General features: G+C 40.2%; 1 protein-coding gene across 1 annotated transcript; it reads left to right on the top strand.

The window, feature by feature from the left end:
- Positions 1-3,797: 3,797 nt before the first annotated feature.
- PLAC8L1 (PLAC8 like 1) lies at positions 3,798-27,783 on the top strand (the record flags this gene model as incomplete). The annotated part of the gene is made up of 4 exons (XM_082650337.1): positions 3,798-3,922; positions 8,881-9,017; positions 26,168-26,304; positions 27,643-27,783. The coding sequence occupies 4 exons, from the start codon at positions 3,798-3,800 to the stop codon at positions 27,781-27,783; spliced, it is 540 nt and encodes a 179-aa protein (XP_082506463.1).
- Positions 27,784-27,979: the final 196 nt, after the last annotated feature.

The following is a 27,979-nucleotide window of genomic DNA, read 5'->3' as shown; positions in this document are numbered from 1 at the left end:
CAGATAAGACTTCACAGATGAGGTGCGCTGTGAGGGATGATTAGGATTGGAGCAGCAGCTAGGAGAGCAGGGCCGCATTCCAAGCTTTTAGAACCAGGTGTGGATAAGGGCTAGGAGGTGAAAGCAAATGCATGGCTTGTTTGGGAGATAATGCTGGGAATGGAATGTTTATCTTGGAGGAATGAGAGAGAAATTGGAAACAGGTAAGTAAATTGGGCCTTATTATAACAATTCTTGGATTCCAGGCAGAAATTCGAAGTTGATTTAATTACCTAGAGAGTCACTGCAAATTTTTAGGTGGGAATGAGATGATATGTTCCTTCATGTCTGTTATAGTTTGTAGTAGTTTTGTCTTTCTGTTTTTCACTTGAAAAATTCATTCACTTAGTCATTCTGATGACTATTTACTAGATACTTACGTGCCTGGCTCAGGTAAGTTCTCAGTGTTAGCTGATACTTTGTTATGCTATTTTCTCTCCTTAATATCTTTGGACATAACTTCATATCTGTATTAGAAAATACTTAGATGCCACCCAAGACTTACAGCATCAATTAAGTTTTCTAACTGCTCACTGCTATCCTTAAAGCTTAATTGATTATAAGGTAGGGAACACCCCCCACACGCACACACATGAAAAACAAACAGGATAGGACACGGTCCTTACTCCTAAGGGCTTAAGGAATGTGACAAAGGAGTAGTTAACTGCATTTTCACTTTGGAGGACTAAGTGGTGATTTGTTGTACCCCTTGTTTTTCTTATACTGGAGTTAGGTCTAGAGCTGTGCTGTCTCAGTAATTTAGCCACTTAACCACATGTGTCTGTAGAGGACTTGAAATGTGAGTAGTCTGCATTGACGTGTGCTGTAAAAGCGTAGAATAAAGACTTATTATGACAAAGAGAATGTAAAACACCTCAATTTTATGTTGATTACATGCTGAAATAATATTTTGAATAAATTGGATTAAATAAAATATATTAAAGTTAATTTCATCGGTTTCTTTTTAAAAAGTAGCTTCTGGAAAATTTTAAATTGCATATGTGACTCGCATTTTATTTCTGTTGGACAGCATGGTCTACAGACAAAGAGATTTAGGTTAAACATTACTTCCTGTTGTATCATATCAAGAGATACGTAATATCAGTTTGTCCCACTCTTAGTGATGCTAAATTTGATAATTTCTCAAACTCTTCCTTTTAAAGATACGTTTTGATCACTTGCAGAACTTTCCATTATAAAGATACATATTTTTAATCACTTTCAGAGTTTTTGTTGTAAATATACATTTTAAAAAAACACTCTCAGGACTTTCCATTGTAAAGATACATTTTGAGTATTTCTCCAGAGTTAAGATCCGTTATTTCTTTTACGGTTAGAAATCTGTAGAGGATGTTTTAGCACCTTGCAAATGTCCTGTTCCCAATTTTTTACCTAATGGTTTTATTACCCCCGATCCTTTCCTGAATAAATTATGTTGGAAACTGTGCAAAATGGTGATTTTCTAATGTGAAAATTATTACCAAACCAGACTTGGATTTGCTTACCTGCTGCACAGCAAAGCCAAGTTACTGACCCTGGGTTGTGGTGAAGGAAAGTGCAGCATGCATTTGCGGGGTGCCAAGCAAGGATAATGGACAGGCAGCTTGTGCTCAAAAGACCGTAACTCCCTGATGGCTTTCAAGTACGAGTTTTTAAAGGCAACATTTGGGGTGAGGGTTGTAGCTCCTGGACTTTCTTCTGATTGGTTGGTGGTGAGGTAACAGGCTAATGTTTTGGGAATCTTAATCATCAACTTTCTGGTTCCAGCTAGTCTGAGGTTTCTGTGCTTATGGTCAGCAGATTGTCACCATCTTCTTCCAGGTTGGGGGTCTTAGTTTCTGCAGAACACCTCGAAGATATGCATCAGATTGTGTGTATATCCCTTTAGGAGGAGCTCGGCCTCTGTTTTATTGCTGAACTATTTGCTTTTCCTTTATTTGTGCATTCCATCACTTCCCTAATTAGTAATTGCCTTAGTCTTAGCCCTTTAGAACTTAGGGGGAAGGCCTAGGAGACTAAAGCCATTTTCTACAAATAAGAAACAGGGAACATGGAGGGACTTTTGTACCTGAGAGGGCCCTGCAAGGTCCTGCTCGACTTCAGTCTCCCCTTTTCTTTGATACTACTCAGTCCTGAGGGGAAGAGGGGCTGGACAAGAAAGAGAAAGTTTTGGATAGAGTGGTTAATCATAAACTCATCAGGGGACTCTGTTTCAGGGGACTGGGTTTCAGTTACCATTTCTTTTCCATAAATAGTTGTCATTCTTCTGTAAAGAAGAACATTTCTTTTTCTTCTTTCTCTTTTTCATTTATTTTTAGGTGAAAGAGCTGTGTGGCATGTGGATTGGTCACTTCATACAATAGATGTTTGATTAGAAAAGTTGGCACAAATGAAATTTTAAAATATGGAATCAGCTTACATGTGCAATGGTTGCTCATTCTTCAAAGGAATCTTATTGTAAATCTTTTTGCAAAGCTAGTAATCACTTAATTTCTGTTATTCTTATAAACTTGAATTTTCATATATAGCACATTTATTCAACAACTTATTGAGTGCTTATTAATAGTGTTTCAAACACTGTGTTAAGCACTTGGAATAGAGTGGTAAGCAGAAGAAACATGGCTGTCCTTCATGTGGGATGCATCCTTACAGTTAAGAAGACAGTGAGAGTTGTCCAGAACCTAGTGAGTGAAGGCAATTATGAAGCTGTATCTGAAGGATCTTGATTTGGGTGGTATTATATAGGCTTTTGCTAACAACCCTGTTCAAGTAAATGCTTTGAAGTTCAGAACCGTAAACAATCATTCTCTATGGGTCTGATGAGAATGTATAGTAGAGTTGGCAATTTCCGCCTGTTGTCTTTCTAGTATAAATAACATTGAATTTTTATTACAGATCCCTCCCCTCAATGTGCAATTTTCTCTAATTTTATTCCTCTAGTAACATTTTCCTAGTGTTTCTGGTGTCCGTGCCTCTATAAGACATGCTCTAGAGACATAATTCAGAGGCTCCTAAGACCCTGAAGATTCAGAGCAGTAGGGAGGCGATCACCAACCAAGCCCTGCTTTGTTCACCAGATTCCATTTGGGCTGTGTAGGGAAAAAGTAGCAACACTTTCCCGGCATGCTCAATGAAGTCCATGGAAGAGTAGGAGATTTCTAAAAGTTGTAAAAATCCTTAGAGACTTGGGACAACTTAGCGTAGCTTAAACTTTAGGAAACCATCTTTTATTAGGTGGTCTCAAGCACGATATCTGTGCTGCAAGACCTTTCTTTCTGTCTCTGTTTTCAGGTTATTTGTGGGACTCATACCCTCTTGCTGAATTGGACCAGCAGCCCTGGGGATGATGAGAGGCCCCCACTACTTCTCAGTTACAAGGCATGGCGGAAATCTGTAGCCTTTTGAGTCCCCTAAGGAAAGGTCAAGTGACACTTAGCTAGATACATGTTTGCTAGAGTTATCTCTTAAAGCAAAGGGATTTTTCCACCAAAGAGTAGTTTTCTTTTTATTTAACTTACACTATATCTTCAGTAGTATCTCCCTTCAGGTTAGTAAGACGGACACGCCCACAGTTAACACAGTTAACTGTGTCTTTAAAGAAATAAGATGTCTGCCAGTTACACTGCTATGACCTCAGGTTCCAGAATATCAAGGCAACATTCTTTAGATGTTTCATTTTGGATTGAACCTAAGTTTAGAATCAGCTTATTGTTGAAGGGAAAAGGACATCCCAAGTGACAAGAAAATACCTATTAACTATGAATTGGTTTGGAAATTACTTCTCTGAGTTTCCTGAGGATATTTCCTTCTTCAACACACACTCACCTCTATTGCTTTCACTCATATCATCTGAAGATGAACAACATTTTATTTCCAGCTTGAGGTAGGGAGTAGGGTGATTTTACCCCCAGCTTTTGCTCTTTGGTTGGAATATCAAATCAATATCCTCCTATAAGGAGCCAGGAAAAAGAAAACTGGGCTCAGGAAGAAAGCTGCTATCATTTCCCATGTGTGCTTGAAAAGGAGGCAACTGATTATTTCCTTCTGGCCTTGCTTGGCTGGTGAAAGAGAAGAGCTGGCTTGGATGGAAAGGTGTCTCTACTCTTAACTGAAAATTTTGCACCCTGACCAAGTGAAACTTTATTTCTGGTGGCTGCCATTAATTTCCACCCTTTTGAAACCAAAACTCAAGAGTTTTGACTTCAGTTAAGAGTTTGAAATGGTTCATCAAGGAGGCCTCAGTGGAAGGCAGAACAAACTCTTAGTACTGCAAGTTTCATTAAAGTAGAGGGTGACATGAAACCCCCCCAGGCTGAAGCACCAGGTGTGTGGGAACATGCAGTGGGGAATGTGTTTAGCTGCTAGAAGAGGTGAAGGTTAGGGTAAGGCTGAAAATGGGGAAGACTGTGTGTCCCATCCGTTGTTTGGTAGGAGCTGATAACTAGAATGACTGCAGTGAGTCCTCTGCCTCCCACCAGTTGAAGCCTCTCTCTGCTTCTCTCCTTTATGGTGACCAACCCTCTTGGTTTGTCTGGGACTGTTCTAATTTTAACACTGAAAGTTTTCCATCCTGGAAAATCCCTTAGGCCAGGGCAAACTGGGATGATTAGTCACCCTGATTGAATTTTAAGGTATTTGGGTAGCACATATGACAACTGAGAAACTGCCCCCAATCTCCTCCCTCTGTTCTTCGTTTCTGAGAAAAGTGTTCAGGATGCCCTAGGGTATGTGCAAGATCCTTAATTTAAATAATAACGGTAGCTGCCATCAACTGCATGCCTACTATATGCCAAGTACATAATCTTGTTTAATCCTCAGGGCGACTATGGAGGCACGATAGTTTAAGTCCAACTTTATGGAAGAGGAGACCAGAGCTGAGGACTGGGACAAGTTGTATTTTACAGGGTCAAACAACTAGAATGCAGCTGAGCCACATTTGTACTTTAGTTTGCCTGAATCGAAGCTCTGTCCTCTTTCCACTAAATGAAGAAGTTGCTGAATTTGATGGCAAATGGATAGCTACTCTGGTTTAGAAACTGTGTGACCATCAGCTTCACCCACTGCTTCCAAACTCATTCTTATTACTGGTAGTGTAAGATTCTATCTATCTAGAGTAATATACAGAGCTAAAAGCTATGTAGGAAGCTGCAATAGCTACTTTAGTCTGACACCTGTAGCAGCCCCTGAATAATTATTCAGTTCTTAAAGGAACTACTAAGTGCCTGGCACATAGCAGGTACTCGGTGAAGGGTAGCTGTGCTTGTTATTTTAATTTTGACATATGAGCTATAATCTTGAACTGAAATGTTTTAGCTAATGAATGTCAATTCAAACATTTTAATATAAAAATCACCAAAGATTCAGAGTATTAAGGAAAGAAAATACAGTTCTTGAGTTCAAAATTAGGCAAACACACACACAAAAACCCCTTTTTTTCCCCCACCAAGGAAAAGCTACCCTCTTAGTTATTTGATTTGCAATAGCTAGAGGACAGGCTTCCTTGCCATAATAGGTGTTACACATATAATGCTGAGATAGAAGCAGAAAATTCTCTTCTAGGGCTCCAAGCTATAAGTGCGTTTCAGGGGAAAATCTAATCTAGGGGCTCAGCGCTAAGAAACTCCTTTACTAAAATTGCTGGAAACTCTTAGTGTAATAATGGAAGTCCCAGCTTGCAGGGATCACGTTGAGAGGTAAATGCCCTGGGTTATGTGGAGGCATGCAAGAAGATTTTAGGCTACTCTCAATAAAAACTCTTGATGTTTTTATGTAATCAATTCACACCTGAGAGTTGTGCCCTTACTAGAGAATGAAACATGGTTAAGGTCACGTAATCTGTAGCTAGATTTGAGGAGGACTCAGATATAATGGAAGAGATGTGTGAATTGAGTTTAATCCAATTCAACAGTTGTTGTGCACCCACTAGTTTTCAAGGAGTGCACTGGATTCTGGGGATACAGGGAGAAGCAGCAGGTGCCCCCTGACCTCAAGGAGTTCACATGGAAGTAGAGGAGAGAAGATATGTATAGAGGTAGTTTCTTCAGGACCAATCTGAAGTCTTCATAGGTGTCTTAGTCTGCCCAGAATTTCATAAAAAAATACCACAGACTGTGTAGCTTACGGAAGAGCTACTTATTTTCTCACAGTTCTGGAGGCTGGAAGTCCAAAATCAGGGTGCCATCATGCTCCAGTTCTGGTGAGGACTCTTCTTGGTTTGCAGCCTTCTCTCTGAGTGTTTACATGGCCTTTCCCTTCTTATAAGGCCAGCAGTCCTATTGGACCAGGATCCTACCCCTATTCTTTATTTAACCTTAATTATCTCCTTGAAGCCCTACCTCCAAATACAGTCACATTGGGAGCTAGATCTTCAACATATGAATTTGGGGAGACACAATTCAATCCATAGCAGTAAGCTTTAGCCCACATCATAGCAAATATATTAACATGTACCCATACCTATGTTATATCCTTTTTCTTTTCTGTATACTAAGTGAAAGGATTTTAATAATTTTGCTTTTGAAATTATTTGGCTTTGAGTAATTTATGATTAGCTGTTGCTTCTCAGCAGTCATTCATTCTTGGATTTTTTTTTTTTTTTTTTTTGCAAAATGAGAGAATTGTAATTTGTTTTCAAATGTAATAAAATATGTGTGAATTCCAAATTGGACATTAATGTGACAGGTATCATGCTAGGTTTTTGTGTTTAATTGAGCATTAACTAATTTCAACTTTGCAGTTTTTTTGTTTTGTTTTGTTTTGTTTTGCGGTACGCGGGCCTCTCACTGTTGTGGCCTCTCCTGTTGTGGAGCACAGGCCCTGGACGCACAGGCTCAGCGGCCATGGCTCACGGGCCCAGCCGCTCCGCGGCATGTGGGATTTTCCCGGACCGGGGCACGAACCCGCGTCCCCTGCATCGGCAGGTGGACTCTCAACCACTGCGCCACCAGGGAAGCCCCAACTTTGCAGTTTTTATATTTTGTAGCCAATACTTTTTTCCAGGTCTCAAACGCTTTGATAGGTTCTTGAAAAGCTTGTTAGACCCTACATATTGTCTATAATGCCAAATGGATAAAAGGGTGGGGATGTTTCATGGCTCTACTTTCACACTTCTAGATAGGTCACTCCCAACTCTACTCGCTCTTCCAAGCTCTTGTGCAGCATTCCCAGCTGTTGGCTGGGATGCCCCTCATGTCTCACTGGCACTGTAGATTGGCTGTGCTCCCAGCATCCTCTTCCCTTCTGCCTTACCTCCTATTCTATTTTCCTTGCCATCTCTGTTACATTGACATCGCCACCTACCTGGTAGGAGGTGCAGAAGCCATTGCAGTGATCATCAGTGGTCTCCAAGTCCACCTGTATCAGGTTTCAGGCTGTTATCAGGATGACTACGTGGGCATTGCCTGGGAACTTTATTATGGACACTGATTTCTATACCTCATCCCTGGAGTCCTGTACAGTGGTCTGGGGTGAGGCTTGGGAATTTGTTTTTTTAACAAGCCAATGTGCTGTCAGGTTTGGGAGGGTGTGGGTAGTATTGGTGGAATGAAAGAGAGATGTGATCATAATAACAAGAACAGTGCTCCCCATATTATGATAACTTGAAATCCCATTGGATTTAATGTCCCAAATCAGAGGTTCTCAAAGGGCTCCACACCTGTTTGCAAGATGCCCACAGGGTGTTGCCTTAAGGATGCTCAGGAGTATTCTACTCTGGCCTCTAGGTTTTGTGTCCCAGGTGTCCCAGGTGCAGAACTTTGGTGACTATTACTGTAACAACGGCTGTTACAGGAAGAAATTCTGCTGTCTTTTTATTTTCTCTCAAGTATGAGGCAAGCTCTTTATTTCCTCATAACACATCAGAGACCAGGTACAAAACTCTTAATGAAGCTTGCTAAAAGGGTAGCCCCAAACAGAATAACTGCTACTATGTACAGGCTGAGACTCATTCTCGGGCCCCTCTATCCCACTCTTGACATGCCCCTTCCATGAGGCTAGATAACAGCGTACCCTTCACTATAGGACTCACTCCAGGTATCCCCAGGCAAAACTAACTAACTTTCAGCCCCAGAAAGAGAAGGAAGTTTTTTTCTCACCTCACTTTTGAAGCCCACCCCCTGGGCCTGTATTTCTATATCAGAATGACTGAGTGGAATATCTATGCCCTTCAGGGAAAATCGAACCAGAGTTGTACTATGTGGCTGCACGAGGACAACCATATAGTGGTTTGATATCAAGATGTATTCTGAAGTCTGGGTTATTCATTTAAATGATACTACCTGTCCCACTTTAGTAGCCTCGTCCAGATTTAGATGTACCATTCAGTCCAATTCCTTATTTGTCTTTTCAACAAAGTTTCAAAATCCTTGCATACAGCCTCACTCAGGGTCACATTGTTACACAGGCTGTGTGCACAATAAACAAGTTACCTGTCCTTCAGTCCACATAATAACCCTGTGAGGTAGTTTTTTCATCTTAAATTTGAACAAACAAAACAGAGGTTAAGCCACTTAACCAAGGTCAGGCTTCCAGGAAGTGGCATGCTGGGGCTTTATTTGTGAATTTATTATTAAACACTGAGAAACACTGAGGAAGTAGACTGGACATTGAGTCTGAGTGACAGAACTTGGAATAATAATGCCACTAATAGAAATGGGGCAAAAAATCAGAGGAGGTACGATGGAGGAGGAGGGAGGGAGATGGTGAAGTCAGCTTGGGCTCTGAAATAAGAGCCACTGGGCATCACTGGGTCCCTGTCTCTTTATCACTGTGTCTTGGCTTGATGATTATCCTTCTGAACCATCTTCTTTGTTTCCAAGTTAATCACCATCCTTGACTCTCCAGGAGCCATGCACCAGCCCAGGCTGTGGTGAAGCAGCCTGTCCGGGGAGCCAGTGGCAGGACCACAGTCACAAAGATTGTCCAGACTGGTGGGGACTGGAGCACCGGCCTCTTCAGTGTCTGCAGAGATAGGAGAATTTGTATGTTTTTTCTCTTCCTTTAAGTTCTCCTTTACTATTTTCTTTCCTAAAACACCAGTGGGTAGAAAAGCTGCATCAGGCACAAGGACAGAAATTAAATGGTTTCAGACTAACTAGACTAATATTCTAGTGACTCAAATACACTCCTTGGCAGGAAGAATCTTGCTTTTCAGGGATGTGGATGTTTTTATAAAATAAGTGATGACTTCAAAGGTTTTTTTAAATGACAAAATCCATTGCATGTAAAGACACACAAAATGGGCTCCCTTATCTGCAGCTGATGGAGTATAAATTGGTACAAGCTTCCCAGTGAATGGTTAGTAACACCTATAAAAAGGGCCTCAAGTGTTATGTAGCCTTCGACCCAGTAATTACAGTTTTAGGCATTTAGTCGAAGGAAATAAATCATGTGCAAAGATTTAGCAGCATCATTAAATTGTTGCAGCGTTGGTTATTGTAGCAACAATCTGGAACAACCTAAATGTTCAGTGGGGGCTTCAATACAATGAATTATACAGCCATGAAAAGTCATATTGTAGAATAATACTTCCTGAGGTGGAAAAATGTTGGGATACAATTTTAAGTTAAAGAATCAGATTGTAAAACCATGTACATTAGACATTAATTTGGGGGAATATTTAGAAAAATATCTGGAAGGATATAAATACAAATGTTTACAGCAAGTGTCTCCAGATGGTACACTAATGAATAATTTTTCTTTTTGCTTATCTCTAGTATTTCTGTGAGGAAAGTGTAGTACTTTCCTCACAGAATAGTGAGGAAGACCAGTCATTGAATAAGACCAATCATAAAAAGATGCTCCCTTTGTTTTTTTTTAAATTAAGTTTTATTGGAGTATAGTTGTTTTACAATGTTGTGTTAGTTTCTGCTGTACAGCAAAGTGAATCAGCTATACGTGTACATGTATCCCCTCTTTTCTGGATTTCCTTTCCGTTTAGGTCACTGCAGGGCATTGAGTAGAGTTCCCCTTGCTATACAGTAAGTTCTCATTAGTTATCTATTTTATACATAGTATCAATAGTGTGTATATGTCAGTCCCAGTCTCCCAATTCATCCCTTCCTCCCTCCCCGCCTTGTATCCATATGTCTATTCTCTATGTCTCTATTTCTGCTTTGCAACTAAATTCATCTGTATCATTTTTCTAGATTCCACATATAAGTGATGTTATATGATATTTGTTTTTCTGACTTCACTCTGTATGAGTCTCTAGGTCTATGCACGTCTCTGCAAATTGCACAATTTTCGTTCCTTTTTATTATGGCTGAGTAATATTCCAATGTATATATGTACCACATCTTCTTTATCCATTCTTCTGTTGATGGGCATTTAGGTTGAATAGCTCCCTTTGTTGATTGAAATATTTTCAGACACTGGTTTAGATGTAAAGAAGTACCAACAACACTGCCCTCTAGCTGCATGATTTTCCACTGGGTTTGAAGTTCAAAGCACATTGATTCTATTTTTACCTTAGGACATTCTGACCCATCTCTGGTACCACATGTCAGTATCCTTTTCCAGGACCTGATGTTCTTGCCCTAGGGAGTAAGTCAGAATCTTTTTTTTTTTTTTTTTTGCCGGGGGCGGGGCACGTGGGGGGCTGTCCTTTTTGATGGATGAGGGCCAGTCTCTTTAAGTTCAACAGACTCTGGATCCGCTATTTTTGAAGAATATGGCTCCCCCACCCTTTAGAGGGTCTGGCAAGACCTGGATTTATCCTAAAGCCTCACAAGATGGATCAACCAGAGAGCTCTGAGCTGCTACCTGATCCACGTCCTTATTCAGCTGAGTCTTGGCTGAGGCAGAAACTCTAACAAAATTTTTGGTGCTCTGATCATCCAAGCCTGAGCCTTCACTGTTTGCCTGGGCCTCACAGAGAAGAGACCGCCCAGCACCAAACACTATCCTCCATCGCTGTCCCTTTGACCATCTGACCCAGAGCTCAGCAGATTTCTTCTTGCCACAGCTACCCATGTGTACTTCTGACCAGACAATTATGGCAGCTGTTCTCTGAATCACTCAGGATTCTTCCTGGTTCTTGTCCACATTCTCTGACTTTGGTTGTCACCCAGTACTGTGGTACAGAGAAGGCAGAATAGCCACGTGGAGATGTGGAGACATAGCCCCAGTTTGGGGAGTGGACCATTTTCACTTCATAGCTTATAGTTCGTGGTTGGAGGGGTGAGGGTATCAGTGCATTTCCAAGTAGAGCAAAGCCTGGAACATAATGTAGTGGTTAGGAGAGCACATTTGTATTGGATATAGACCTTGCCTTGAATCTTAACTCTGCCTCTTACTGGCCATTTGACCTTGAACAGATTCTCAGGGCCTTCATTTTTCCAGCTCTGAAATGGGGGTAAATAAAGGTGCCCACCTTAAAGATTGTCAAGATTAAAGCAGATAATGCACAGAACCCGCTCTAGAACACCGGCTTGGAACATAACTGGATCAGAGTTTTTTTTGGTTGCATGCCATATATTGGGTTAAATAGTGTCTCCTCAAAATTCATGTCTACCTGGAGCCTCTGATTGTGACCTTATTTGGAAATAGGTTCTTTGCATTGTTGTCAAGTTACAAAGAGGTTATAGTGGATTAGGGTGGGCCCTAAGCCAGTGGCTGGTGTTCTTGTAAGAAGAGGGAAATTTGGACGCACACACAGAAAAGATGGCCATGTGAAGACAGGCACAAATTAGAATAATGCATCTATAAGCCATGGAATGCCAAGGATTGCCAGCAACCACCAAAAATTTGGAGAGAGGCATGGAACAGACTTTCCCCCAGAGCTTCCAGAAGGACGAAGCCTGCCAACACGCCAATTTCAGACTTCTAGCCTCCAGAATTCTCCAATGAGAGAATACTTTCTATTGTTTTAAGATGTCCAGTTTGTGGTATTTTGTTATGTCAGCCCTAGGAAATTAATACACAAGCAAACATAGGATTTCATTAGAAGGTTATGGGGTAGCTCACAAAATCAGGAAATCAACTAAAAGCTAAGCTTAGGAGGGACAAGATGCATTATCAGGAGATAGCTGCAAGTCTGGTCAACTCCAAACATTTTAATCCTTTTGCTTTCCTGTCTGAGAATTGCTGTTTCAGGAATGGAGCCCAATCTGCCTAGCCTAGGTCATGACTGCTGCTTGACTAGGCCAGGGCATTTTGAATGACAGTTCTCTTATTTCCCACAATAGGGAAGGGATAAATTCCTAAATTTACTATTGGGGTGTGTTACTATGAAAATTCCAACAAATATACAATAATGCACTTAGTAAATCATAGGTATTAATGTCATTGTTGTTATAAATTTTTATTTTCCAGAGTGTTGAGAGCAAAGAGTAGAATCAGGAGACTTAGATTGGTTGCTGCCCAATCCCAAGAGTACCTAAAAAGTTGACCAAAGAAAGGACCACATGCCACCCCCTCAGCCTTAAACATTGTTTCACTGCTGAGTTCTGCGCTCCACCGCCATCAGTGTTCAGGATACCAACCACACGGGTCTTCTGGGTCCCTGCTTGTCCATTGGAGAGCCCATTCTAGGGGCAAGAAGGAATGACATGTGGAGAATACAATATTCTTTACAGCTGGATGTGATCTGTGGAGGAGAGGCCATGAATATACAGTACCGGCTGATCTCAAATGTACTGTATCCTAATTGTTGTTCCCTGGATGAGCCTCCATTTTGTAACTGCTCATAGTATCTCTAAGCTAATGGTCTCACAAAAAATTTATAGGCAGTATCAATTTATACACTGGTGATCTGCACCATGATTCCCCGGATGCAGCTGGAGTATGAGTGCTATGAGTCTTAGGTTTTTTTCCTTCCTTGTTTAAAAGGGCTACTTCATCCACAAAGTTTTATTTTAATCACATCACTGTGACAATACTTGTGACAAACTTGGAAACAAAAGGGACATCTTCTTTCCATGACTGTTTCACGTCAGATTCCCATCTTGGGATAGTTTACCATTAAATGTTGAGAATTACTGCTACAATTTGTCATCCATTAAGCAAAGGGTACATTATGAAGAGTGATAATTTCCATTTATTTTTGACATTTTGCTTCTTCATTTAATTGCACTTCTGGTTTTTAAACTGCCTCCCTCTTCCCAGCTCTGTGCTTTCTTCTGAATTCACACTGCCCTGGGATGAGAAAATGGGTGCTTTTGTGTCCTTTGAGGATGTGGTTTCTGAAAGCTCAGATGTGAAGCTGAAGCGGAGGTGAAATAAGTGGCTGTGAAATGGCCTTGTGGGTGAAAGGCTGGCTGTTCCAGCTGGGGATGTTTGTGATGTTGCCCCAGAGGAGGTTTATGTGGAAGGTGTAATCAACACTGGTTTGTAATTCAGCCAGCCTTTACTGAGTTCCTACCTATGTATGGTCATGTGATAGGCGCTACAGATATAATAGTGACGAAGACAGAGATGGTCTCTGAGAGTACATAGGCAATAAGCAAATAGACAAAATAATTGCAATGGTGCTGAGTGCTGTGGAGGAAGTAAACAAGGTGTTTAGAAAGGAAATTACAGGGGGCAAAGGATGGCCTCTCTGAGGAACTGACTTAAGCTGATACCTGAGACATGGGAAAGAACCAGCCACTAAAATCACCTTTCCTGTGGAGGCACCACAAGCACCAGGCAGTAAAGGGCTTTGTGTGGACAAGAAGCCATCAGAGGCCCAACGTGGGTGGGGTGAAGCAGTCCAAGAATTTCTTTGGTTTTCTGGAAGAGGAAGGAGGCATGAAAAGGCCTCAGACTGGGATTCGTGTCCTTGAACTGTATCTTGGGTAAACTGTACACTGTACACTGCAGTCTGAAAGCAGGGACCACTGGTCCTGCTCACTGGTCTTGCCCAGTGGAGCACCTGACCAATAGAAGGCGCTAATGAATATTTCCTGAACGACACATCTATGAATGAATTTTAACCTGTATTCTCACTTGCTTCCTTCTTTCCTGCACTTCATTGAAACAATCACAAAGGCTTAGATTCAGAAGGGATATTGGGGTCAGCTGGTCTGACCCCTCACCAGCTTGTCTAGATTCAGAAGGGATATTGGGGTCAGCTGGTCTGGCCCCTCACCAGCTTGTCTAAGTCCCCTCTGTAGCAAGCCTGGTAAGGACCTGACAGCCTTGGCTTTCTGAACATTTCTGGAGAGGAGGGCTCCTCTCCCTTGGAGCCATCTCAGTGCTTTAAAAAAAAAAAAAAGATTTTTAATAGGTTACCAGGTACGTGATGCAAAATTCAAAAGTACCTACCCCTTAGGTATATGAAAAGCAGCAACTCCATCCTTGCCCTCCTGCCCTGCCCAGTTCTCCTCAGAGGCCACCACTCTTACCTGAGCCCCAATATAGTCTATATGCTTATAAATATATAAAAAATTTTAATGAAAATAGATTAATCTTCTTATTATAAAAGTATCATATAATCATGGTAAAAAAGAAAAATGCAAAAGGCTATAAAAGAAGAAAGCAGTATCCTGTAATCCCAGTGTCGTAGATATACATTGTTAATATTTTGGTATCTATCCTTCCAGATTTTTTCTGTATATGTGGTATATATAATTGACACAAATAATAGAATTGTAAACACACACAGTTCTGCATCTTTTTTTTGTTTTAATTTAACAATATAGGTGACCATATTGTGCAGACCATATCAGCACTTCTGAAGCTAATATTTTAAATTGCTGCATAGATTCCATTGTATGAATGTACCATAATTTATTTATCCAAAAATTCTTATTTGTGGATCTTTATGTGGTTTCCAGACTTTTTGCTATTCAAACCAATGCTTTGTGAGTATTCTTGTATTGGTGCCATTTTGTATGTGCGTGAGTTATCTGTTGGACAATTGCTGAGGGTAAACCTACTGGTCAGATAGTACGTACCTTTTTAAATCTTGATAGATGTTTCCAAGTGGCTCTCCATTTAGAAGTTGTACTAATTTACACTCTCACCCACAATGTATGAGCATGCCCCATTCCTTATTTATTTATTTATCTATTTATTTATTTACTTATTCTTGGCTGAGTTGGGTCTTCATTGCTGCATGTGGGCTTTCTCTAGTTGCAGTGAGTGGGGGCTACTCTTCCTTGCAGTGCACGGGCTTCTCATTGCGGTGGCTTCTCTTGTTGCAGAGCACGGGCTCTAGGCGCGCGGACTTCAGTAGTTGTGGCTCGGGGCTTTAGAGTGCAGGCTCAGTAGTTGTGGTGCATGGGCTTAGTTGCTCCACAGCATGTGGGATCTTCCCTGACCAGGGCTTGAATCCGTGTCCACTGCATTGGCAGGCAGATTCATAACACTGTGCCACCAGGGAAGCCCCACATTCCTTTTTTTTTTTTTTTTTTTTTTTTTTTGCGGTACACGGGGCTCTCACTCTTGTGGCCTCTCCCGTTGCAGAGCACAGTCTCCGGACGCTCAGGCTCAGCGGCCATGGCTCACGGGCCTAGCTGCTCCGCAGCATGTGGGATCTTCCCGGACCGGGTCACGAACCCGTGTCCCCTGCATCGGCAGACGGACTCTCAACCACTGCGCCACCAGGGAAGCCCCCCACCGTTCCTTTTTAAAGCATCTCTTATTGTTAAATTCTGCCTCTTTGTGATAATTGACCTGAAATGTGCCTTGCTGCAATTTCCACACACCTTTCCTACTTATGTTCTTTGGGGCTCCACACTGTGGTTTTGTGTAGCCTTCTTCTTTTTATCTCGACTCCCCCTGTGAGTTAGAGGGATGAATGATGAACCACATTCCATGCTTGAGGGTCGAGTTCATGTTAGAGAATAGGCCAGGAATGTTTAGGCTGTGGGAGCTGACATGACCACTAGGCCTTTGGGGGGAAGAGGAAGAGGCTGAATTTATGGCATGGATCTCTCTTGAGCTTGAGCTTCTTTTTTAAAAAAAGTACACACACATACACACACACACACACACGTGCACACACATACTTGCATATATATATATTTTTTTTACTTCACAAATAACACATGAATATGTTCACTTTATTAAAGAAATGAAACATTACAGAAAAGGGAACCATGTCACTCTTTTTTATTAAATCAATTTGGAGTGTTTTCTTCCAGATCTTTTTCTCTGTATTTACATATGCATCTATTAGTAACATATACTATTGCTTTGTAACTTTTTAAACAAAGCATAAATGGTATTATGCTGTAATATCATTATGCAATTTGATTTTTTTAACTCAAAATATGTCTTAGAGATTTATCTCTGTTGGTACTTAATTGATCTTTCATTGCGTTCTTAATTATTCCCTAGTATGATCTGCACCATCATGGTTTATTTACACCTTTGTCTATTAATGTACTCTTGTTTTAAATTTGAAGCCACAAATAATGCTGCAGTGGATATCCTTGTACCGGCCTCTTTGTGTGCATGTGTAAGCATTACTCTAGGGTAGATGCTAACAAGTGGAGTTACTGAATCCCAGAGTATTTAAAAATTTAAGAGATTCAGCCAAGTTGCTTTCCAAAATGACTGTGCCAGTTTCCATCTCCATCAGTGTATGGAGCACCTATTTCTCTGTGGTGCCCCATAGCATTTGACATGCTCTAAAAACCTTAGAGTGTGGCCAGCCCTGAACCAAGATGGCAGAGTAGAAGGACGTGCTCTCACTCCCTCTTGTGAGAACACCAGAATCACAACTAGCTGCTGGACAATCATCGACAGGAAGACACTGGAACTCACCAAAAAAGATACCCCACATCCAAAGACAAAGGAGAAGAAGCCACAGTGAGATGGTAGGAGGGGCGCAGTCACAGTAAAATCAAATCCCATAACTGGTGGCTGGGTGACTCACAGACTGGAGAACACTTATACCATAGAAGTCCACCCACTGGAGTGAAGATTCTGAGCCCCACATCAGGATTCTGAACCTGGGGTCCAACAACGGGAGGAGGAATCCTTAGAGAATCAGGCTTTGAAGGCTAGTGGGATTTGACTGCAGGACTTCGACAGGACTGGGGGAAACAGAGACTCCACTCTTGGAGGGCACACACAAAGTAGTGTGCACATCGGGACCCAGGGGAAGGAGCAATGATCCCAAGGGAGACTGAACCCAACCTAGCTGCTAGTGTTGGAGGGTCTCCTGCAGAGGCGGGGGTGGCTGTGGCTCACTGTGGGGACAAGGACACTGGCAGCAGAAGTTCTGGGAAGTACTCCTTGGTGTGAGCCCTCCCAGAGTCTGCCATTAGCCCCACCAAAAAGCCCAGGTAGGCTCCAGTGTTGGGTTACCTCAGGCCAAACAACCAACAGGGAGGGAACCCAGCCCCACCCATCAGCAGTCAAGACGATTAAAGTTTTACTGAGCTCTGCCCACCAGAGCAACAGTCAGCTCTACCAACCACCAGTCCCTCCCATCAGGAAACTTGCACAAGCCTTTTAGGTAGCCTCATCCACCAGAGGGCAGACAGCAGAAGCAAGAAGAACTATAGTCCTACAGCCTGTGGAACAAAAACCACATTCACAGAAAGATAGACAAGATGAAAAGGCAGAGGGCTATGTATCAGATGAAAGAAGAAGATAAAACCCCAGAAAAACAAATGAAGTGGACATAGGCAACCTCCCAGAAGGAGAATTCAGAATAATGATAGTGAAGATGATCCAGGACCTCGGAAAAAGAATGGAGGCAAAGATCGGGAAGATGCAAGAAATGTTTAACAAAGACCTAGAAGATTAAAGAACAAACAAACAGAGATGAACAATACAATAACTGAAATGAAAACTACACTAGAAGGAATCAATAGCAGAATAACTGAGGCAGAAGACCGGATAAGTGACCTGGAAGACAGAATGGTGGAATTCACTGCTGCTGAACAGAATAAAGAAAAAAGGATGAAAAGAAATGAAGACAGCCTTAAAGACCTCTGGGATAACATTAAATGCAACAACATTCGCATTATAGGGGTCCCAGAAGGAGAAGAGAGAGAGAAAGGACCTGAGAAAATATTTGAAGAGATTATAGTCAAAAACTTCCCTAACATGGGAAAGGAAATAGCCACCTAAGTCCAGGAAACGCAGAGAGTCCCAGGCAGGATAAACCCAACGAGAAACATGCCGAGATACATAGTAATCTAATTGACAGAAATTAAAGACAAAAAATTATTAAAAGCAACAAGGGAAAAAAGACAAATAACATAAAAGGGAACTCCCATAAGGTTAACAGCTGATTCTCAGCAGAAAGTCTACAAGCCAGAGTGGAGTGGCACAATATATTTAAAGTGATGAAAGGGAAGAACCTACAACCAACATTACTCTACCTGGCAAGGATCTCATCAGATTCGACAGAGAAATCAAAAGCTTTACAGACAAATAAAAGGTAAGAGAATTCAGCACCACCAAACCAGCTCTACAACAAATGCTAAAGGAACTTCTCTAAGTGGGAAACACAAGAGAAGAAAAGGGCCTACAAAAGCAAACCCAAAACAATTAAAAAAATGGTCATAGGAACTTACATATCGATAATTACCTTAAACGTGAATGGATTAAATGCTCCAATCAAAAGACACAGGCTTGCTGAATGGATACAAAAACAAGACCCATATATATGCTGTCTACAAGAGACCCACTTCAGACCTAGGGACACATACAGACTGAAAGTTAGGGGACGGAAAAAGATATTTCATGCAAATGGAAATCAAAAGAAAGCTGGAGTAACAATACTCATATCAGATAAAATAGACTTTAAAATAAAGAATGTTACAAGAGACAAGGAAGGACACTACATAAGATCAAAGGATCAATCCAAGAAGAAGATATAACAATTTTAAATATATATGCACCCAACATAGGAGCACCGCAATACATAAGGCAACTGCTAACAGCTCTAAAAGAGGAAGTTGACAGTAACACAATAGTAGTGGGGGACTTTAACACCTCACTTACACCAATGGACAGATCATCCAAAATGAAAATAAATAAGGAAACAGAAGCTTTAAATGACACAACAGACCAGATAGATTTAATTTATATTTATAGGACATTCCATCCAAAAACAGCAGATTACACATTCTTCTCAAGTGTGCACAGAACTTTCTCCAGGATAGATCACATCTTGGGTCACAAATCAAGCCTCAGTAAATTTAAGAAAATTGAAATCATATCAAGCATCTTTTATGACCACAACACTATTAGATTAGAAATGAATTACAGGGAAAAAATGTAAAAAACACAAACACGTGTAGGCTAAACAGTATGTTACTAAATAACCAAGAGATCCCTGAAGAAACCAAAGAGGAAATCAAAAAATACGTAGAGACAAAAGACAATGAAAACACAATGATCCAAAACCTATGGGATGCAGCAAAAGCAGTTCTAAGAGGAAAGTTTATAGCTATACAAGCCTACCTCAAGAAACAAGAAAAATCTTAAATAAGCAATCTAACCTTACACCTAAAGGAGCTAAAGAAGAACAAGCAAAACCCAAAGTTAGCAGAAGGAAAGAAATCATAAAGATCAGAGCAGAAATAAATGAAATAGAAACAAAGAAAACAATAGCAACGATCAATAAAACTAAAAGCTGGTTCTTTGAGAAGATAAACAAAATTGATAAACCATTAGCCAGACTCATCAAGAAAAAGAGGGAGAAGACTCAAATCAATAAAATTAGAAATGAAAAAGAAGTTACAACAGACACTGCAGAAATACAAAGCATCCGAAGAGATTACTACAAGCAACTCTATGCCAATCAAATGGACAACCTGGAAGAAATGGACAAATTTTTTGGAAAGTGTAACCTCAAAGACTGAACCAGGAAGAAATAGAAAATATGAAGAGACCAATCACAAGTAATGAAATTGAAACTGTGATTAAAAATCTTCCAACAAATAAAAGTCCAGGACCAGATGGCTTCACAGGTGAATTCTATCAAACATTTAGCGAAGAGCTGATATCCATCCTTCTCAAACTCTTCCAAAAAATTGCAGAGGAAGGAACACTCCCAAACTCATTCTATGAGGCCACCATCACCCTGATATCAAAACCAGACAAAGATACTACAAAAAAAGAAAATTACAGACCAATATCACTGATGAATATAGATGCAAAAATCCTCACCAAATACTAGCAAACAGAATCCAGCAACACATTAAAAGGATCATACACCATGATCAAGTGGGATTTATCCCAGGGATGCAAGGATTCTTCAATATGCGCAGATCAATCAATGTGATACACCATATTAAGAAACTGAAGAAGAAAAACCATATGCTTATTTCAATAGATGCAGAAAAAGCTTTTGACAAAGTTTAACACCCATTTATGATAAAAACTCTCCAGAATGTGGGCATAGCGGGAACCTACCTCAACATAATAAAAGCTATATATGACACACCCACAGCAAACATCATTCTCAATGGTGAAAAACTGAAAGCATTTCCTCTAAGGTCAGGAACAAGACAAGGATGTCCACTCTCACCACTGTTATTCAACATAGTTTTGGCATTCCTAGCCACAGCAATCAGAGAAGAAAAAGAAATAAAAGGAATACAAATTGGAAAAGAAAAAGTAAAATTGTCACTGTTTGCAGGTGACTTGATACTATACATAGATAATCCTAAAGATGCCACCAGAAAACTACTAGAGCTAATCAATGAATTTGGTAAAGTTGCAGGATACAAAATTAATGCATGTAAATCTCTTGCATTCCTATACATTAATGATGAAAAATCTGAGAGAGAAATTAAGGAAACTCTCCCATTTACCATTGCAATAAAAAGAATAAAATACCTAGGAATAAACCTACCTAGGGAGACAATAGATCTGTATGCAGAAAATTATAAGACACTGATGAAAGAAATTAAAGATGATACCAACAAATGGAGAGGTAATCCATGTTCTTGGATTGGAAGAATCAACATTGTGAAAATGACTATACTACCCAAAGCAATCTACAGATTCAATGCAATCCCTTTCAAATTACCAATGACATTTTTTACGGAACTAAAACAAAAAATCTTAAAATTTGTATGGAGACACAAAAGACCCCAAATAGCCAAAGCAGTCTTGAGGGAGATAAACGGAGCTGGAGGAATCAGACTCCCTGACTTCAGACCATATTACAAAGCTACAGTAATCAAGACAATATGGTACTGGTACAAAAACAGAAACAAAGATCAATGGAACAAGATAGAAAGCCCAGAGATAAACCCATGCACCTGTGGTCAACTAATCTATGACAAAGGAGGCCAGGATATACAATGGAGAAAAGACAATCTCTTCAATAAGTGGTGCTGGGAAAACTGGACAGCTACATGTAAAAGAATGAAATTAGAACTCTCCCTAACACCATACACAAAAATAAATTCAAAGTGGATTAGAGACCTAAATGTAAGGCTGGACACTATAAAACTCTTAGAGGAAAACATAGGAAGAACGCTCTTTGACATAAATCACAGCAAGATCTTTTTTGATCCATCTCCTAGAGTAATGGAAATAAAAACAAAAATAAACAAATGGGACCTAATGAAACTTCAAAGCTTTTGCAGAGCAAAGGAAACCATAAACAAGATGAAAAGACAACCCTCAGAATGGGAGAAAATATTTGCAAATGAATCAATGGACAAAGGATTAATCTCCAAAATTTATAAGCAGCTCACACAGCTCAATATTAAAAAAACAACCCAGGCTTCCCTGGTGGCGCAGTGGTTGTGAGTCTGCCTGCTGATGCAGGGGACACGGGTTCGTGCCCCAGTCCGGGAAGATCCCACATGCCATGGAGCGTCTGGGCCCGTGAGCAATGGCCGCTGAGTCTGTGTGTCCGGAGCCTGTGCTCCGCAACGGGAGAGGCCATAACAGTGAGAGGCCCGATACCGCAGGAAAAAACAAAAAGAACCCAATCCAAAAATGGGCAGAAGACCTAAATAGACATTTCTCCAAAGAAGACATACAGATGGCCAAGAAGCACATGAAAAGCTGCTCAACATCACCAATGATTAGAGAAATGCAAATCAAAACTGCAAGGAGGTATCACCTCACACTGGTTAGAATGGGCATCATCAGAAAATCTACAAACAACAAATGCTGGATAGGGTGTGGAGAAAAGGGAACCCTCTTGCACTGTTGGTGGGAATGTAAATTGATACAATCACTATGGAGAACAGTATGGAGGTTCCTTAAAAAACTAAAAATAGAATTACCATATGATCCAGCAATCCCACTACTGCGCATATACCCAAAGAAAACCATAATTCAAAGAGATACATGCACCCCAATGTTCATTGCAGCACTATTTACAATAGCCAGGTCATGGAAGCAACCTAAATGCCCATCGACAGACAAATGGATAAAGAAGATGTGGTACATATATACAACGGAATATTACTCAACCATAAAAAGGAACGAAATTGGGTCATTTGTTGAGATGTGGATGGATCTAGAGACTGTCATACAGAGTGAAGTAAGTCAGAAAGAGAAAAACAAATATCGTATATTAACACATATATGTGGAACCTAGAAAAATTGTACAGATGAACGGGTTTGCAGGGCAGAAATTGAGACACAGATGTAGAGAACAAACTTATGGACACCGAGGCGGGTTAGCGGCAGGGGGGTGGTGGTGGTGGTGGGATGAATTGGGCGATTGGGATTGACATGTATACACTGATGTATATAAAATTGATGACTAATAAGAACCTGCTGTATTAAAAAATAAATAAAACAAAATTCAAAAATAAAAAACACCTTAGAAAAATTTGGCATTCTTACAGGTAATAAATGGTTTCTGATCGTCTTAGTGTGCAATTGCCTGATTACTAACGACATTGAGCAGCTTTTCATGTTTTTTCTTGGTCATTTGTATTTGTTCTTTAACTGTTCATGTCTTGTGTTCATTTTCTTCTTCTGTTTAATCCTTGATATATTGATTTTCAGGAATTCTTTGTATGTTCTGGATACTTATCCTTGGTCTGTGATTTATTTAGCGAAATTTCCTCCTAGAGCCCCCTGAAGACAAAGGATTCCATCATCCTACCCTTGTGCATCTCTTGTTGAGCACAGAGTTTATCCCACAGCACTCCATCTCGGTACACCTGACCCAAGGATCTTTCCTAAAGAAGTTGCATGATTTCAGACTCTCCACAGGAATAAATACCAAACAGTGGTAGTGAGGGCACTGTCTTAGAACACACAAGTCCACAATTGTTTACTAATTAAATACATAAAACATGAGAACATTTGGGCATATGTGGTATGTGTAGTAGTTAAGACTTTGGAGCCAGACTACTTGAGTTCAAACGTGACTTCTGCCCCTTCTTAACAAATGTATGAACTTGGGCAAATTGTTTAAGTCCTCTGGGCGTTAGTTTGCTCATCTGTAAAATGGGCCTAATAATAGTAAATTATATAGGATTGTTGTGAGAATTAAATGAATTACTAAATGCAAAGTACTTTTAGCAGGGCTTGGCACATGGTGAAATCTGTATAAATATTATCTATTATATAATAAAACTTTGGCTTTTATAGTGTTTTTTTTTTTTTATCATGTCTGACTTCTGTCCCAAGGTAATTGAATTTTGGGTGTGTTTCCTCAGTATCTAGTACTCCCTCATAATGAACACTTAGATAACCTGGATATACAAATGGAAAGGCTTAAAAATAAAATTAACAGCATATGTTATATGAGTCATAAAAATAAGGTACAGGAGTTTCAGTGCACAAAACAACTTCTTTACAATATGCTTATTGAGGATGGTGGGCATTTCTCTCTGCCAATTAAAGTGGTGCAGCTCAGGCAATTAGGTAAAGACAATTTATTACTCACTTAGCTTGCTAGCTTTATAATTATGCAACTTTTGATTAATTTTTTATCTGCAGGGATATACACTACAGTATTTTGTAATTCATGCATAAGTTTTGATTTTTTATGTGCCATGATTTCAAAGTCCCCTAATTCAGGGTTGCATACAGTATTACCACTCTGAACTCACTGCACGTTCATGGGCCATTTGCTGTCCTCTGACCTGTTTATACCAGTTGTCAGTGCTGAGTGGGACCTGCTGATCTCGCTAGGAGTAATGATTTTTTTAAAATGTGGGACAGAACATCCCAGACTTAATCAAGGATGAATTTAGTGTTTGCTTTGGGCCAAGTGATGCCTATAATACATGATTTCGTGATTTTCTTAAGACTCTTGACGAAATAGATGTTCTGTTTCTCAGATAGGCTGCTCCTTGTCCCCCTCCCCACTCCAGTCCTCATGCCCTCCATGCACATGTTCTACCTCATCTCTTATATGAAACTGGAGAAGTCCAGAGTCCAGGCACATCCCTTGGAGGTTCTAAGATAAAACAGCATTCCTAGATTTCTGCTTCTTTGTCACTGAATTTGGGAGTGGAACTCTGCACTCCTCACTGTTGAAGAGGGAGGGAGGGATGAGGCAACAGAGACAGGTGTTTGACAAGGAATTCTTCTAGTATGCTAGTGACATGGCATGTGAGCCTTTGTGTCTGGTGCACTAGAAGGCTATGAACAGTACCATTTCACACTCATTAGAATGGATAAAATAAAAAAGGTTGACAATAGCAAATGTTGGTGAGGATGTGGAACAACAAACTCTCATACATTGCTGGTGGGAGGGTAAAATGGTACAAATACTTTGGAGAACTCTTTGTAAATTTCTGGTAAAATTAAACATAAATCTACCCCATGACCTAGCAATTCCATTTCCAGGAATCCACCCAAGTGAAATGAAAATATTTGTCCACATAAAGACTTGTATATGAATGTTCATAGTGCTTATTCATAATAGCAAAAAACGGAATAAACAGTGGGAGAGTGGACAATTTGTAGAACATTTATACATTGGTAATACTACTCAACAATAAAAGGAACAAACTGCAGATATACATAACAACATAGATGAATCTCAAGAAACGTGATGCTGAACAAAAGAAGTCAGATACAAAAGTAAACATGATTCCACTTATACGAAGTCCAAATCGAGGTAAAACTCATCTATGGGAATAGAAATCAGAATAGTGATATGTCTGGAGTGGGGGTGGGAGGACTGGGATTGTCTGGGAAAGGGCACACGGGAACTCCCTGGGGTGATGGCAGTGTTCTACACGTTTGGTTACGTGGGTGAATATGATTGTCAGAACTCATCCAACTGAACATTTATGATTTGTGCATTTTCTTGTTTATAAATTATGCCTCAATAACATTTATTGAATACATTTTTAAAGGTTATGGTTAGTTTTTTTGCTCTTTCATAGTTCAAATTATTTGTATTCGTCAAGGTTGTCATCTTTTGCAATGATATAGCATCTTAATCATTTACCGGGGGTTCTTAACCTGTGGTCCAGTGATAGTTTTCAATGGATCCTTGAACCCCATGAAACTGAATGCACAATTTTGCATGTCTGTGTTCATGTATTTTTCTCTCCCCTTCAGGAGCAAGTTCATAGCTATCACCATATTCTCAAAAGGTTCTGTGACCCAAAACGTATTTAAAAGAGAACCTCTGTGTTAATGGTTCATGCAGGATGTGTAGGAAACAATATCAGTAGTTAAAGATGAATGAATGAATAAATGACCAACTGTTTCCAGCTGATGTTCAAGGAACCAAGCCTCTACTAGTTTACAGATTAAAACTGGCAGATGTCAGTGGCTCCATGCAACTGCAAACATTAGAGAAACCTTCTGGCCTGAGAAATAGAATAAAGTCCTTATAAGAATAGCAGGCAGAATCAGTGTACCATATAAGAGCTTTCAATCACATTTATAGAAGAAGACGCCTGCTGTTCAAAAGTATCTATACTGTGTCTATTTTAAATATTGAAATTAGATAGATGAACATAAGAGAAGCAACAGTTATGTTTCAACTATAAAAAATTATCTAATGCTTTTCTCTTGACAGAAAAAACAGTTACTGTAGTGAACGTTATCAGAATTGTAGCAGGTTCAGCTTTGCCAGTGTTTAACAAAAGAAGACAATTTTGGTGTGGCTCAGTTATGGCAATTCTTATATAGTGAGTTTTGCAAATTGGTTATTCATTCTCAGTCCCTGATTGCAGGGGGACAATGCAGTATTAAATTGATGGCATAGGGCTATAAATGCTCTTTGTGATGTGAAGTTGCTCTAAGCACAACTGAGAACCTGAGCTTGCTTTTATGTGGTTATTGACAGGTTTCTGTGGTCTCATTTGTCCCATGTGTCTTGAGTGTGACATCTCCAGGCAGTATGGAGAGTGTTTTTGTTGGCCATTGTTACCTGGGTCCACCTTTGCACTAAGAATTGGCACCAGAGAGAGACATAGAATACGGGTAAGTGTGTTTGGATATATATGTGAAGCTGGATCTGTATGAGAACCTGGATGCCTTTCAAACCTGTGATTTTTTTAAAAAAATGAGGTGTGGGTGAGGATGCTTAAAAACACCACACTTAGTGGAATACTTTGAGAAAGGAAAGGGAAGAAATTTCTGATTTCATTTGTTACTAGGATGTATATTAACGAAAATGCCACATTGTGAAGGGTATTGCCAAGGGGGACCTATTATAATGTAGATCGTTGACCACTTCTGTTTCTCTGTCTCTTATTACATCCAGAGAAGATGATAGGTAGAAGTGCACCAAATTTGGAGGATACACTTGGGATAATCTCACTTAAAATGTAGCCCATCAGCATATACAGAATTCACTTTGGGGGTTCCCTGGGGACGCTTCAAAGAGCCAATTTCCAGTGCAGCTGAGACTGAGGTACAATGAGAGATTGAGGACAGACATGTCATACCTACTAAGATGTGGACAGATAAAAAGGCATGTTTTTATTTTATTTGTTTTTTTATTGGAGTATAGTTGCTTTACACTGCAGTGTCAGTTTCTGCTGTACAGCAAAGTCAATCAGCCACACATATACATGTATCCCCTCTTTTTTGGATTTCTTTCCCATTTAGGTCACCACAGAGCACTGAGTAGAGTTCCCTCTGCTGTACAGTAGGTTCTCATTAGTTAAAGGCATCTTTTTATATATTCATGTGAAATGATCCCTAAGATATATTTTTAAGTGAACAAAAGAGTAAGGTGTATAAGTATGTAACGATTTACTTAAAAAGAATATATATATGTAGGTAAAATGTAATGTGTATATATCTGTATGTATCTATATATTTGCCTAGACATAGAATTTATCTGGAAGTGTATGTAAGAACTACCAACAACGGTAGCCCCCTGACAGGTAACTGGGTGGCTGGTGAGAGCTGTAGAAGGGGGGAATTTACTTTTTACTTCCTATTCCTTCTTACTGTGGGAATTTTGGACCATGTGCATTTATTACTCCAAAAAAAGTAAATAAAGTAATTATAAACATTAAGTTCTAAGAGGAAATAAAAAGATGTTGACAGAGAATTTTCTGTCAGTGAGACAGTGGTTTCAGGTATGAAGTCTTGAGGGCAGGTCTCTGAATTGCAAGGATCGATTAGCAGTTGAGCTGCTTGGCACTTGGGTAACGTGGTGGAGTTTTGTCCCTGGGCGATGACTTCAGGGTGGTGGCGGATCTTGGGGGCAGTGGGTGGGATGGGGCATGAGGTAATACTGCGGAGGTTCCTGGGAAAGGGAACTGAGCCTGTGCGATTGAGCCAGAACAGAGACCCGGTCTCCCCTAGGGCACGCTGTGCGAGGACTGGCTGGCAGTGCACTGCTGCTGGCCTTTTTCCATCTGCCAGGTGGCCCGGGAACTCAAGATGAGGACCTCCCAACTCTACGAAATCTATGCGGCCCCTTCGACTAATGAAAATCTTATCTGACAGAGCAAGAAATCTCCTCCTCACTTCCCCGCACCCTTCTCTCAAATCCCTCTTAGTAGAGAGATTGTTCTTAAGGTTTCACTGAAATAGTATGAAAATAAATGATTTCCCACTACTGTCTTTACTGTTGTCCTTTCTTTACACGTACCCCCGATGAAGACTCTGTTATTTGTCTGAATTTGCTATCCCAGCCCAG

Source organism: Grampus griseus (assembly GCF_964374135.1).
Source record: "Grampus griseus genome assembly, chromosome: 3".
Taxonomy (NCBI): Eukaryota; Metazoa; Chordata; class Mammalia; order Artiodactyla; family Delphinidae; genus Grampus; species Grampus griseus.
The sequence above is the reverse complement of the archived record's forward strand: the minus strand, read 5'-3'. Positions and strand labels throughout refer to the sequence as shown.